This window comes from Dermochelys coriacea, chromosome 6 (genome assembly GCF_009764565.3).
Source record: "Dermochelys coriacea isolate rDerCor1 chromosome 6, rDerCor1.pri.v4, whole genome shotgun sequence".
Taxonomy (NCBI): Eukaryota; Metazoa; Chordata; order Testudines; family Dermochelyidae; genus Dermochelys; species Dermochelys coriacea.
In genome coordinates this window covers 25,532,394-25,548,484 of record NC_050073.1, presented here as the reverse complement: position 1 = coordinate 25,548,484, position 16,091 = coordinate 25,532,394, and the positions used below count along the sequence as shown (strand labels likewise).

Here is a 16,091-nt window from a genome sequence, read left to right as displayed (position 1 = left end):
TCCAAGAGACTGGAAATGTGGTTTTTACCAGTAAAACAGACTGCATACTAGCTAATACAGCTGACTGAATTTTTTTTTAAATTTGGCAAGCTTTTAATTAAAAATTTTCCACCACATTTCTAAACAGCTCTAACCAAACAATAACTCAGAAAATACTACAGATATTCCAGTATACAATATTTTAAAACTAATACCACATCACAAGAAAAAAAAATTAATCCTCTGACTCGGAAAGGAACAACAAAAATCCTTATTGTTGTACCGTATATTGTAGCTCTCAAGAATTTTTTTCTCAATCAGCTAGCCACTCAATTCTCTCAGAATTACAAGTAAGTTAAGAGAATTGCATAGCAGCAGGCAAAATTATTATAAACACAGAAGCATAGTCCATAAAAAGATAAGGGGAGAAAACCAATAAAAATTTTAGTTAAGACGAATATATTGCCTTTACTTTACCATAGAACATTTTTACATTCCAAAAGAAAGTGTTCTAATACTTTACACTAGAATGCCTCATTAGAAATTGATAGAAATTGATGCATTTCATTGGATATATTAAGTGCATATCATTTTAGCACTGTACTACTGCATTCTTGTAAAGAACCACTCAAGGAATGTAATATCACATGTAACACTATCCAATATGAAACATTATGCTTCACTGTGAAAAATCAATAATATATATTCACCACATCTCATAAAGCAGTAAAATTATGTAAACAAAACTGCATTACATACATTTATGTATGACTGTTAATGACTATATATTTAATTTCATATAAAATTTAAAAGTCATAAGAGATCAAGTAGATGTAGCCTGTTTGTTCTCTGCTCAGAGAAAAAGCTAAGTTCAAAAACAAGATTTAGATTTTTTCCACACAAAACTTCAAATTATTTTATTTCCGAGCAAACTATTACAGTACATACACATTCACTAGCATTCAAACCTTAAAACTTGAAGAAAGTCTATTTTAATTGATTTTATTGTACTCAATTATTCATCATACGCAAGAAATAGCCTCATTTAAACAATTTTTCTCCAGACAAAAATCATGGCATTTATTCCTATAGGCAGCAGAACTTGATAGCTGCACAAACACCTATAGTACAAGGAACACCTGAAACAGAATACTAGTATCAACCTAAAAATTCTTTTCCCTTTTATGAGTTTGGGTCATCCTTAAAAAACTGTAACCATTATAAATTAGAGCAGTGTATAGGGTTGCCAACTTTGTAATATTTAAAAACCGGACACTCCAGCAGGAAACCTGGCAACCCTAGTTAGGAAGCATATTCTGAGAGATGCAAACTATATATTTCAACATGAAGTGCAATTAAGATAAGCATTTCTAAAGCACACAGTAGCATTCACCCTTTTGCTTAAAGAGAGGCATCACTTGTGAATCATGTGGTCTGGGGATTTAACATCACTAATTGTAGCCAAGATTCTAGTTCTCTTTAACGCTGCTTTAACAGTCACAAAAAAAATTCTAACAAAGAATTACATGGCAGCAGAAAGATTATAGATGGACTTTGTTTTACAAATAAAAAATTATTTAAGAACTGCATTTTTAAAATATTTACATTTTAGAGAGGCTTTCAGATCAGAATATCTGAAAGTAATAAAAAGCTCCCATGAAGACACATCTCCCCAATAAAAGTATATAAGCAAATATATATTTTCAGTGATCAGTGAAGAGTATCTTCCCTCTAACACATTTTCAGCAGCAAACAAAATTACCAGAAATGCCCCTTTTCAAATAACCAAAATTAAAACACAGTCCCTGAAGAATAGGTAAGAATTAGGACATTCATATTTACCATAAATTACCTCAAATATAGAAAACAAATTTAGAAGCCTATGCTTTGATATTTTTAGCGTAACTTTCATGATAACCTTGAATACAAAATAAAGTAAAAATCTCTGAAGTGCAGTCAACATATGGTGGTAAGTCATTTAAACAAGAAGGAACTTTTACTGTTAGCAAATACACACACACAGTCAATCAGATTTTGGATCCTATGTGCTTTAATTCAAGTTATTTATCATTTATATACAGCACTTACAAGTATGCTAGGTACTTTACAGCAAAATAGGAAAACCGGTCTCTTACCCTGGGAGCTTACAACCTAAAGCTATACTCTATACATGTATTTTACACACACACACACACACACACACACACACACTAAAACAACATTAAGGTTGCAAAGTCAAATGATCAAAACCTAGGAAATACCCAAATTAAAGTGGCCCGTGCAACCTTAATAATTCATCCCCCTTGGTCATACACATTATGATACAGTCTGATTACATGACCACAGACTATTTTTTCCACAGGATGGATCTGCTCTGGGGATGAATCAGGGTTGTGTGTGAAGGAGGCTGTCGCTTCATTTGCTGCAGAGCTGGAAGATGTGTAGTAAATAAGACAGAAAATTGCAGGAAGGAAAAGAAAGGACGATTTTATGGTTAAAATGCAAAAAATGCTGCAATGGAGAAGCAGATTCTATCCCTGCCTTTGCCACAGTGTTTCTATGTGATGCTAGCCAAGTCACTTAAATCACAACTTTTCACAGGTAGTCACTAACTGAGTTCCTCATTTTCTGGGTGCCTGACAATGCATCTGACTTCTAGAATTCACAAAAACTTAAATTATTTTTTTAATCATTTAAAGTCAGATTTTCTTATTACATACAATTTTCTCTCTTAAAATAAACCTCTTTAAAATTAAATTTGATATTATGACAACCCATGTTGTTGTAATATCGAATTTGCATTCAGTCTAGTTTTTGTGCAGTAACTTTTATTGTTTCAGCTCTCACTAAAAAAGGGAGATTTAATTGTTCCCTCAGTTAGCCTGAATGGAGGACATCTTGGACAACCATCCGATTCAACAAGTCCTCTGTGACAGCCCACAGATCTGACCAGTTTCAGAGTAGCAGCCGTGTTAGTCTGTATCCGCAAAAAGAAAAGGAGGACTTGTAGCACCTTAGAGACTAAAAAATGTCTTTGAGCATGAGCTACAGCTCACTTCATCGGATGCACAGTTCTGACAGTTTATCAAAGCACATCCCTACTGCCCCCACCACCACATATTCTCCCATCTACTCACAGGGTGGTTCTAAGGCCTACAGGTACACACTAAGCAAGGAGGAGTGAATAAAATGTTGAATAGCTGCTCATTAACTGAGCACTAAATATAGCAGAGGTCCTGTGGAGAAAAAAAAAATAATAATATGCCATCATGTAAATAAAGGCATAAGCATTTGGAGGTTGAATTTAGGTGGCACAGGCAACCAGAAGTCTAGTATTTCCTAACTTTTGACTGCTTATCTTTGCAAGCCTAACAATGTTTTTGCAAACTAGTTTTTTGTGTGTAATATTTAGTAAGAGCCATGTGTTTCTAAAACACTTGAAAGGTGTGCTATGCATCTTTTCAGCACACAGGAAAACACTCAATACACAATAAGAATAATACCATAGTTGTTACAAACAATGACTCTCTAGCTGAAAACAAACACAACTCTGTTCTGATCAGTCTTCCCTGAAGAAGAGTCAAAGTTGGCACATAAGCCATAGATCAAAGACATTGCTTAAAAACAAATCAATGATGAAATATCTTGAGCTATTTTAAGTGCTGATTTCCAGCTATGTTTTCTCAATACCAAAGCTGCCATTTAAACATACCAGTGCCATTAGAGTCAATTCTATTCACTACACCTGCCAAAGGTTTTAATATTGTAGTACACAATCTCTTCTGGTATGTTATATACATATTTCTGTATTACCACGGGCAGATAAAGACCGGTTACAATTATCCAAATGAATTATTTGGGAGGGCAGAGCATTTTACATAGATATACCTCTCAGTTCTTTTAATAAACTATAAAAAGGCAACTTCCAGTTCTTGTTCAGCTTAAAAGTCCTTTAGATGTTTAGTGGAGGCAATAACCTAATGAACACACGTTAAGGCTTAAGTATGTGTATATCTTCTTCAATCAGCTGTTTCAGTATTTTCCCTGCATTCACCTTATCTTTACCCCAAGCAGGGAGTTTACCAAGCCAATTCACCTGCATATGCCAGTAACTCAGGTTTCTGAAACCAGTCTGAGCAAGTCTAAACGGGCTTTCATTTACTTCTACTACAGCTGCACTCATTCATTAATGCTGTGCTCATCCTATAATGACTAGATGGAAAGCAACTATCCCTGAGGCTACCAATCATTAAAGAACAGAAAATAATGCCAATTTAAGCTCTACTCTGCTCTCATAGGTTCACCTACCATGATGCTCCCAGGCAGAAAACACAAATTGCAGTATCACTTCTCAATCAATGCTTCTCTAAACATAGCACACTGCTCTGTGACCCTAATCGCTGTATTCTCTCTCTTTTCAGTCTTCAAAAAATCAGAGCAATATAAATTCAACAGGTTAAATAATTATGTTTCAACTTTTCTCCACAAAGCTTGTGTGTTTAATAAATTTTAATCAGGCAGAATTTAAAAGAATCAATGTGTTTAAAAGGATTTGTTTCCTTTATCTGATATTGATGTACTTTAACAACAAATCAAGAATTTTCAGCATTTTAGAAAGGCATCTCCTCAACTGATCTGATTAATTTTTATGTCACATATCAGCATTCAATGACCCCATGAGATGAAAAATGTTAATCAGCCTTACAGATATAGATTTCTTCCTTCATTAATCAAAAATAGAACTCAAGAAGGCTTTACCCTAGAAAATACAACCAATTTTGCTTCACATTAGGTTAGACACATTATTATTGCTATTTAGTTTATATAAATGCTAAAAATAGGCTGGAGAGTTTGGTTGCTTAGCTTGGGGTGGGTTTTTGATGTGGTTTTTTTTTTTTAAAGGAGCCTGCTTATCATCAATATTTGTATTCCTTGAAACTTGAATAGATTGACATTTTAAGGAACTAGGTTAACAAAGCTTGAAAGATGGTATCAAATAAAATGTTTTAAAACAGGTACTAGAAGAAAAGATTCTTTTCAATTATTTCTCCTTTTAAATGTAAAACTACTAAGTGTGACTGTTAATTAAGAAGTCTTCATTTAACCAATAGTACAGAGGAATGACCTAACAAAAATTCAAGTGTTTCCACATATTTCAATAAATTGCCCAACAAAAAAACTGGAGTGTTCAGCTATTGATATTCTAATTTCAAAAGACAAAATAAATATTGCATAAAGGATTCACTTTTCAAGAAAGAATCTATTCTATCATTTACTAGTGTTTTTCCCCCACTTAATATAATAATTTTTGTTAATCACACAAGAAAAAAATGACAATTCTAAAGCCAGAAAAAGATGATCCTGTCTTAAAAGTAATAGTAGGAAGCAGGTAACTACAAAACTGCCACAGCTTGAAACAGACTTGCCTTTTGGGGGGGGGGGGGGGGAAGAGAGACCCAGTTACACATCTGTAATACAATGCAGAATTGTCAAAGCTTCTAAATAATGATGAAGCAAATTGAAGTCCTTTTTAAAGTCCCCATCACCAAGTGAAGCCTTTAGAGTCAGTGCATTTTTTTTAAATGGTGAACGGACCATAAACAGGGTTAAACAGTAATACGTTCTTCCTTACTTTTGAATCAAAGTATTGCCTTCTTACTACCATGATCATATCACTGCACAATTAATTCAAGATTAAAAAGGCAAGATATTTTCTGGTACACATTCAGGTATTACTAGTTACCGACAATGTTGCATGGCATCTAATGTATAATGCAGTGAATTAACTTTAAAGTGTTTGAACGGTTGTGAGGTGCATCTAATTATCATGTATGTTAATACGTCAATATAAAGTGTAAAGTATATATATTCTTCTCCTAAATTATTTCAAGTGACAATGGAGATTAACAACATCCAGAATAAATCAAACTTTCAGAGATGAGTCACTGATAAAGGGACAACTTGGGAAAGTTTTAAATTGTGTTCCTTTATAAAGTCAACATTTAAAATCAGCAATCAATTATTCAAGAAAGTCAGAATGGGAAACTAAACTACAAGGGGAGAAATAATGTTTATGAAGGAGAGCAAAAGGATAGAAGTAAAACATATTATACTAAAACAAAATAAACTAAAAAAAGAATATGAACATACTGTGAAGTTTGGGAGAAGTTTCCTGGAAAAGAAACCCAAAGTAAGTTTTACAACTTTCTAGGTCCCGTGGCAGTCTGCACAGGCAAAGTGAAAAGAACCTCTCTTCATGGAATGACAACCTACAAACACCGATTACTTCTCTCCCCCTAAACCATCCATAGCAGATGCAGAATGGCACCAGCTCCTACAATCTCTCTGAAGCTTATTAGGCACCATATATCATTACACATGTAGAAGGACAGAAAATAAATTTCTGTATAGCAGGAGTTTTTCAAGAAATGCCAACACACCAAGTACTCAATTATCCAAAACATTTTGTAGGATACAAAAATGACTAAGGCATCTCATAAATATCAAATCCAAGTACATGATCTCAAAGGTCATATGCTGCATATGTAAAATGACAACTGGTTTTCCAGGAACACCCCAAAACACTACATCATCCATGAAAGCCGTAGGATATGCAAAATGACAGCCATTTTCTTGAAATCTCCTAGCCCAAGAGGCAAACTTTTTCAGTAGACAACTCCCATTACAAGCTATTCAATTGAAACAAGAGCCCAGAAACATATCTTTAAAAAACAAAGCTATTATACCAAAGGAGACAGAAGCCACTCCACCTGTCCTCAGGTACACAACCTCAGAAGGTTCCAAATGACTCAATGTACGGGTTAAGATCTTCATTTATCTCCTAGGAGTTTGAAGGCATATGGTGTCCTTCGGTTGTCAACCTCTCAGTATTTCACTTCTGCTGCATGCTCTAATACTCTGTGTATAGTATCCATGCGATCTTCTTAACTTTGGAACCTCGCTGAAGTATTTCACCTGAATCGGCCAACATATGGGAATTTGATCACTTATTTTTAAATAGTCCTACATCCTGAATATTTGCAGGAAGTGACTGGTAATACTGCATCACAATTTTGAAAGAGAATCAAGTTTTGCTGAATTGACATTTCCCCATGGCAAGTATCCTTCCTTCAGGTCTAAGGGGTAGAGGGTTTTTTTCTTTTACAACATAAAGATCTTCCATTTTATTGCACTGACACAATTGTTCTAGTTTATTGTTCATTTTAACATGTTCCCTCCCAAACAGAGATTTTAAAAAGTAGATTTAAATGTGGAGGAATGAATAGGGTTATGCGGCAGAGAGAAGCAATGCAAATCCTACACAAGATCAGTGTAGGTATTAAATATAGATTCATTATGGCACCTTCATCATTTGATTCAGGGTGACAGGGGGTCTGGCATAGTGTACACGGAAATATAGACAAAGTTATCCTAGTTTGGGCTTATATTGAAGGACAGGCCACTTCCTCCTCTTTGCAATACTTATCTATATAATTACTACTAATGTAAAGCAACCAGAGTTTATTTATACACCACATCTGCAATTTCCCTGTAGGAACATCAAAACCCAAATATAGTCACTTACACAATGTACCCCACATTTTCTGCAGCTTTCCAAATACCCTAATTGTGACCACACCCCCCGCTTTTAGGATAGCACTGGTGTCCTCCAGCTCTTGTTAATTTGCTTTTGAATAAAAGAAAAGGAGCACTTGTGGCACCTTAGAGGCTAACACATTTATTTGAGCATAAGCTTTCCTGAGCTACAGCTCACTTCATCGGATGCTGTAGCTCACGAAAGCTTATGCTCTAATAAATGTGTTAGTCTCTAAGGTGCCACAAGTCCTCCTTTTCTTTTTGCGAATACAGACGGACGCGGCTGCGACTGGGAAACCTTTGGAATAAAAGTTACACTTCTCAATTACCTCCCATCCCCCTGTACTGTCATTTATCATTTAAAGCCTCGTCGCAGAAACATCCTGAGACTACCCCGCCGTTTGTTTGTTTGTAAACCGATGACTACAATCCACTCGGATTTAAAAAGAAAAGCCGCAGCCGCCCTTATTCGTTCACGCAGCACTGTTTCAAAGACACACTCGGTTGCCGCGGTGCGGCTCCAAACACGTTCCAGGCAGCGGCAGCCAAACCCTCAGCCAAGTTTCAGCCGCCGCGCGCTACTCCGGCGCAGCAAGGGAGAGCCCCAGCTGCCCCCACCTGCAATGTAAACACCACCCAGAGGAGACGTCCCCCTCCCTCCGGTGAAACTTGGTGCTTCTCACTGAGGGAAAAACAAACAGAGAAAGCTCAAAGGAGATGGGGGCGGGGGGGGAGCAAGAGCCGGCCCAGGACAAAGCTAGAGACTGGGGATTTCCATCTCCCGTCCGGGTCCTTTCCCAGCGACCAGCTCCCCGCCGCCTCTCGTTGCGCTTCCCCTGCCGGTAATCATTAAACGGGAGCCAAGCGTAGGCTGCGGGAACCATTTCACACACGCAGAAACCGACCATCCCCCTGCGCGCCGTAAAACCAGCGGCTCCCTCCCTCCGCGCAACGCCGGCTGCCCCGCGGGGGCGGGGGCGGGGGCGGGGGGGCCGCCGGGCAGCGAGGTACTCACTCGATGAAGTAGCTGGCTCCCTCCTGGGAGAACCCCTCCTCCCAGCCGCGGGGCAGATCTGGGGAGGCAGAACAAAGGGGTGAGGGTGGGGGAGCGAGAACTTGGTGCCCTGAAGGTGCCTCCCGGTCCGGCGAAAGGGAGGGAGGGGGGGGGGGTTGGGAAGGGCGCGAGATTCCGCCGCCGCCGCCACACAACGCTCCTTGCCCGCCCGCCCGCCACGCGACGCACGCACCCCCCCCTCCCCCCGCCGGGCGGGCACCCACCTACCTGAGCGGATCATGTGGCCGGAGTTGACGGGCTCCTCGGTGCGAGGATGCAGCCAAGTAGTGGAGCGGGTCAGGTCACTAGGAGGGAGAAGCGGAAAACATGCACCTGTTAGTGACGGGCAGCCCCGGGCGGACCCCCGCCACACCCCCCCCCCCACACACACACACCCCCCCGCGCCTTACTCGATGAAGAACACCCGGCCGTCCCTGCAGACGCCATAGGACCAGTGCTCAGGTAGAGTGTCCCGCCCCACCGCCTGCGCCGCCATGTTCGCCTTGCGCACAGCCAGCCAGCCAGCCGGCCGGCCGCGGAGGGGGGTGCTACGGGGAGCGCGGGCGGGCGAGCGGCCGGCGCCCAGTGCCCGGCTCTGCTCAGCAGCGCCACCGCCACCGGCTGGTAAAGGCGCAGGCAGAACTCTGCCCGCTCCCTCGGGCGAGGAGAAGGGAGCGGCGGGTCCCTGGCTGTGCAGCCGAGAGAGAGAGAGAATCCCTCTCCCCGGGGACCTGGCTGCAGAGAGAACGAGACTGACCCGCTCCGCTCGCTGGTTCCAGTGCGGGCGTCCCACGGCGGAGCCCTTCCCCGCCCGGATCTGGGCTCAAGGTGCCTGATCCACAACGCGCCTGAAATCCCGCCCCGACAGGCTCAATTCTCCTCTTACCTAGGCAGGTGCAACTCCACTGGCTGGAGCGGAGTAACTCCAGCTGTTCAGCGATTGCTGGTCGATCCTCCATTCCTGCTCTCCTCTTCCTCTCAAACTCCAGCGCGACTACACGCCCGGGATACAACCCTGTGCCTCTTCCCCCCGTTTAGTCTGACCCAAGCCTGCATTCTCTGCAGGGCTGCTGGAAATATTTGCATAGTGGGGGTATTGAGAGCCATTGAATCAAACTGTAAACTCTGAACTGTATATGATGGCAACTACTTAAAGAAAGGGGGTGCTGTAGCATCCCTTGTTCCAGCACCTATGATTCTCTGTGTTTTCCTAAGGCATTAAGTCCCTCACTCCCTAGCAAAAAATTGTTTGCCTGCTGGTTTTTGTTGTTTTTCCTGTGCAGAACACTGTGCGAGAAAACCAGCAAGGTGGAGGGAACAAATGAGGGCAGATGGAATGACTCAGTGAGGGGACTGAATATAAAAAGTTATTATTCCTTCCTCCATTTGTTTCCCAGGCTGAGGCATTAGTCAGTCCAGGCCTTTGATGTAGAGGACAAGAGGATGATGGAGATTAATTGCTCTCTTGCCCGCAACCTGTGGCTATACTGAAAAGGTAGGAAGAGAATAGGGAGTGGTTGTTCAGCCAATGGAATGGAAACACCAGATCGTTAATGAAGCAGAATTTTGAAATAATTTACATAGCACCTTTTATTGCAGTGCCTCCTATATGCAATACTGCTGAAATGCAATCGCTTTAGGGTTAAAATGTACACACCCCACACAGCATTGAGGAAGGGGAAATTTTAGCTAAAGCCACTAGGTCAAAATACTTCTTTTATTAAAATACTGTGGGATCTTTAATGTATACAAAGTGCACACAGGCCCTCTGTTTCCAAGGTCTCATCTGATACCTCATCAAACTAAGTCCTCTACTGAAAGATGTAGAGCTGAGATGAACTTGACATTTATTGAAACCTGTTTTTCTACTCTGATTCTCTACTATCTTGCATAGTTATATATACCAGTGCAAAGTGGATGTAAAACACCCCCCCTACCATTCTACCATGGTAGAGTTTTTGCATCCTGATTTTGCACAGATGCAAATAACTACAAAAGATAAAAGCCAGGGAGAATCAGACCCTAAGAACTTTATATTTGGGAAAGATATTAGAAAGCAAGCTGGTTTCTGCTGAACACAGGAAAAACATAGGATGGATTTTAAATGAATTGTTGAGAGCTTAAGGGGTGAACATCTTTCCTATGCTTTGATTCACAGATGCTGAAAGTGAAAAACTCCTATTCATCTTGTTCATACAGGATCGTTCCCTATTATACAGATTAATTTTTTTTATCCCATTATTCCTAATTATGCCTTCATGTACCACAGCATATAATTCCTCTCCCTCAATGATAACGCTTTTCAAGTATCGGTAGAAACTTATGCACCACTACTCCTAGATCATCAATAAACCAAGCTTTTCCTACCCTTTCCTCTTAAATCAGCATTACAAACTCCTGAACATTTTTGTTACTCTTCTTTGAATTACCACCACTGTCAATATCTTTCTAGTGATGTGGTGCTCAGAAATGGGTAGATTCTTGCAGATGCTTTGCACTGTGATAAGCTCTATCCTCTGCATTTGTTATTATTTAATTATTTACTTGTTTAGTGTCAACAATGTGCATATAGCTGTAAAAAGCAGATAAGACAAATCTCCTGCCATGAACAGCTTAATTAACTGTAGTTCCCAGGGCAAGTCCTTTTACATCCATTAATTGCATGGACTAGTTAAATTGGCCTGTAGCTCCCTGCCATGGCATTGCCTCTAGATCTGCGTGAGTGGGTGGACTTACGTACTCATAGTGACCACTAACTGAGTTTAACAATAACCTTTCATTGTGTAAACCCCTACTTGGGATGACCTTGTGACTTGTCTTCAGTAACTTAATGGAAAATATTTTAAATAATTCAAAAGAAATCTATTCTACACAGCATTGTTCAACATTAAAACCTGCTTCTGATGCTTAATGTGTAAGCAACTATAAACTTCTGAAGATGTTGCATACTTCTCTCCCCACCAGAGATAATGACTTCCCATTATTGATTTGAGATCTTTAATCTGCACATTAAAGTCCCATTCTTATCCCATGGAGCTTAAATTGTCTTACTGGTATTGACATGTTGAATTACTACTTCTCTTTTACATCAGGTGGTGATGAAAGACTTCTGCATGATTCAATTAATTTACCTTAACTTCAGTTATATGCATTTACACACTTTAATCTCAGCTGCTTTCGTATCAATATTTTTAATTATTGTCCTTTAACCAACAATAGGCTCTCAAAACCATACAAATATACAGCTTAGTTTTCATATATGTTAAGTAATAAAATAAGGGCCTGATTGAAAGACCATTGGTGTCCGTAGAGATTCCCATTGACTTAAATGAGCTGTTTATCAAGAGTCTAGGCTGCAGTTGCATAATCTATATTTTAACATAAAGGTTCATATACCTTATAAACAACGATACATGACTTTTTTGCATTATTAGGAAGTGCTGCATTGGCACTCATTTATTACAGACCTTATATATAATACTTAAGCAGAATATTGTATTACATCACAGTAACAGTAGTTAATGTTAAGTCATTTAAAAGTGATTAAAAGTACTCGAAAATCCACATGCTGACTCAGATTGTCTTGAAATTTTGTGTGGGGGTGCAGAGTAGGGTTAGTGGTCTAAATTTGGGTTCATTTGAACAAAAGCCTCCCGAGATACAGCCCCCCTAACAAATGCTATGTGTACAAAATCACCTATATGCAATTCTAGATGATGCAACCTGCTCATTTTCCCCCAAGGCCATGCAAAAAAATAAGTCCAGTTCAGTAAGGGAAAATTCCCAAGCACGTAGTTATTACTACAAGTCAGAAATCCGACACTGACTCCTCATGTGAAAAGACTGTGTCCTGTCAGGCTAAGGACTGGTAGAAATATTAAAAAGTAATTGGGGAAATTAAGTAAATTCCTTCTTCCAAGATCCCTTCCTGAAGCTATTGCTCCAAAAAAAGTGGACTAGAGATTTTATTCCTGAAAATGGTGATTTTTTTTCTTAACCCTTTCTGGCTCAGTATCACAGATGATAATATGTAGCACTTGTACAGCCCTTTGACATCTTTGGATTCAAAGTAATTTTAAAAGGTGAATAAGAATTACCCCATTTTACAGATAGCAAAAGTGAAATACAGCAAGGATGGCTTGCCCAATGTCACAGACAATGACATAACTGGGAATAAAATCCATGTCTGACTCATAGTACAATGCTCTGTCAGTTGGACCACAGGTGTCCGTGGGAATAGACAGAAGTAAGTGTGGCAAGAAGTTACCAACAGGTGTAAAAAAATTAGATGAGACAACTGTTTGTTCTGACATTTCACACTGCTGAAGTGTGTGGTCACCCATTTATAACTTTGATGTTGCTGTTGCATAAAATAATGTATCAAAAAACATCTGAAGGAATCACCACAGTGTCACTCAGTATCAGCAAATAATCAACAGTAATGCCAAGTAAGGGTTGAACATGAGCATATTCTCTCAAAGGCCATTTTGTACCTTTAACATAAATTCATTTAATTTTACTATGTATTTAAAACAGGCCTACTGTGTGTGAAACACAGAATGTAAGCTCCAAAGGACATGGAAAATAAAGGCAAATAGAAAGCAAATTGTGTGCATGCATGTGTGTGTGTGTTTGTATATATGAGTCTATCCTGTTCCCATTGAAATAGGTTGGAAGTTTTGCAACTGGCTTCAGTGGGAGCAAGATTACACCCTATAATGCTACAACTATCTTAATATAGCTCATAAAGTAAACCAGGTCAGTTTATAGGTAGGGGAATCCAAAAGTCTGAAGAAAGAATTATTCATTTTTCTGGATTCTGGAAAGAATATGAATAAGTTTCACTGCTTCCTACAATTCCTGGAAGGCACTAAGCACAGCAAATACTGATTAAGGATAGGTTTCAGAGTAGCAGCCGTGTTAGTCTGTATCCGATGAAGTGAGCTGTAGCTCACGAAAGCTTATGCTCAAATACATTTGTTAGTCTCTAAGGTGCCACAAGTACTCCTTTTCTGTTTAAGAATATTATTCATGCTCACCAAATCAACACCCAGTGTGATCTGATTGACAGTGCATACTCAGGTCAATAGAGAGATTTTAACAACTGAGTGAGGCAGACGGGAAAATGCCACAGGGAAAGCAATGTTTGTGGTGCAAATCAAATTCAAACTCCTCCTTCCAGAACAGTTAAGTCTCCTTAGAGTCAAGAAAAATGCCAAATACTCTGTTTGGTTTAAAAAAAAAAAAAAAAAAGATTATTCACAACAAAAAGGATTAGAAAGTGTTACTGTTGAAAATGTCTCTTAATGAAGTTCAGCGAATGTTATCTATATAATTATACCTTCTTTACAAAACTCCTCCACCTTTTAAAAAAAATTGGATATTAAAATTTGGAAATTAATATTTAAGATATGCAGGTAGTTCCCCACTGCCATAAAGTTCTTCATCATTCACCATCACTTGTACTGCCCACAACAACTTTAACTTTGTTCTCTAAAATCTGCAAAACTATATTCATAAATCAAAATGAATTTCGAGTTGATTTCCTAGTAAAGTAATTCAGTTCCAATTTTCTAACATGTTCATTACAACATTATGGACTTCAAACACTAGGTGTATTTGTTGCTATACAATATAATACATATAGTGAAATAGTCTACTTAGATACAATTGTGGCACCACAAACATATTTCACAGCTAAACATTGATTAAATATTCCAATTCTGTTAATAAAATTATTTTTCTACTTCACTGCACATCACACTTAGAATTTATGCAACTATTACATACCAAAGTATCCTAGGACTACTTTTCTTTCAAAATCTGTATTTACACATTTAATAAACTTTATGTAAAGGCAACAATATACATCCATACCATATTTCCATTACATAATAAAACAAGGTAGCACAATTAAGAGTGGGTCTGTAATAAAATGTATGCGGGGATAGAGCTGAACAATTGTATAGCACTGGAAAGCCTTTAACTGTTAATTTTTCAGACTTTTTAATCTTTGGATTTTTGTAAAGAGAGTGGTAGTGAGGTTTGTGTGGTTTTTTTTGGTCAGGGAAATTTTAAGCTGAACAGCAATGAAACACACCTTAACACTTTCATTAAAACGATGTTTGTGAATATCTGTTTGTTTGAAATGAACACAAACCTTGAAATCAACTTGATGAATATAGACTAGAGGAGTAGAGCCCTGCTCTAACAGAACTTACAAGGTTCCCCAAAGCAGGGCTGCCTTCCTGCAGACTTCGCAAGTCCACGAGTGGTGTGCATTTGTAGGTGTGCATTTGAGGGAAATTCTTTGTGAGAGATATGGGGAGAAGAAAGGTTTAAATCTATATGAAAGCCTCTCATCACCTTAAGAGGCTTAAAGTTTTAAATCTAGTATATGTTGAGCATTTTAAGTTTTATGCATAGAGAAGACTCTGCCCTTTCTTGCATCCCCTTCTGTGCCTCCTTTAATTCAATGCACCTCACTTCCACATCCCCCAGTACTATACCTGTGACGCTCTGTACCTCAAGGAAACACCGTATACCCCCATGTTCATCTTTATAAAATGATTGTGTGGAATCCAATGCAAAGTTTGTCATGTTGGGTGTCTTCGGAAGGCTTGTAATGCACTGAGCATGGTTGTTATAGTGATGTTATAGTAATTTTTACAGTAATGTTATAGAAAGGTTATAGGTTGTAATTTCATGTATACAGTTATGAGGCTGAAAATGTATCCTCATGGCTTAAAGCAAGCCCATGCAAAAACTCTCCAAGAACAGAGAGGCAGTTCACACCTCGTCAGGACATGGATGGGACAAACCCAGCCCAGCCTCACAGGAACAATGGACATTGTCTTAGGCAGCAACACAAGAATCTGTTAGCCCCTCGAGGGAGTCACCCCCTTCCTTTGGGCAGTTTGGGACTGTGATGAGGTAATGCTCACCTGACTCTGAAGGGCGGGGGCAAAGCCAAGAGGAAAGAAAGGACATGATAAAAGGGAGAGACTTTTGCCATGCTCTCTCTCTTCCACGTACATCTACAGCCACCACCATCACCAAGCGACTGAAGCACTGATCAAAGGAGAGAGCCTGACTGAAAAGTAACCAGCCAGCCTGTAGTGAGAAGCATCTAAGTTTGTAAGGACATTGAAAGTGTTAAGATCATCTTAGAATATGTTTTGCTTTTATTTCATTTGATCAAATCTGACTTATGCTTTGACTTATAATCACTGAAGATCTATCTTTATAGTTAATAAATTTGTTTGTTTATTCAACCAGAAGCAGTGTATTTGGTTTGAAGTGTGTCAGGGACTCCCATTGGAATAACAAGCCTGGTACATATCAATTTCTTTATTAAATTGACAAATTTATAAGAGCTTGCAGTGTCCAGCAGGCATAACTGGACACTGCAAGACGGAGGTTCCTAGGGTCGTGTCTGGGACCGGAGATATTGGCTAGTGTC

General features: G+C 39.2%; 1 protein-coding gene and 1 long non-coding RNA gene across 8 annotated transcripts in view; one reads left to right on the top strand and one right to left on the bottom strand.

The window, feature by feature from the left end:
- PLEKHA7 (pleckstrin homology domain containing A7) overlaps nt 1-9,485 on the bottom strand; it is a 298,007-nt gene extending 288,522 nt beyond the window's left edge. For 6 of the 7 annotated variants that reach the window (XM_038406259.2, XM_043516488.1, XM_043516489.1 and 3 more), the window contains exons 1-3: nt 9,040-9,189; nt 8,858-8,934; nt 8,591-8,648 (exon numbers count right to left, since the gene is read on the bottom strand). In XM_038406259.2, coding sequence (XP_038262187.1) covers nt 8,591-8,648; nt 8,858-8,934; nt 9,040-9,125 — 221 coding nt within the window. In that variant the 5' untranslated portion in view covers nt 9,126-9,189. Of the gene's footprint in view, nt 1-8,590; nt 8,649-8,857; nt 8,935-9,039; nt 9,190-9,386 lie in introns of those variants that run through there. The other variant, XM_038406267.2, reaches the window with a different exon arrangement.
- Nucleotides 9,024-14,231, top strand: LOC119857413. The gene is made up of 3 exons (XR_005293570.2): nt 9,024-9,091; nt 10,027-10,124; nt 10,788-14,231. It is a non-coding gene; the product is annotated as an uncharacterized LOC119857413 (long non-coding RNA).
- Nucleotides 14,232-16,091: the final 1,860 nt, after the last annotated feature.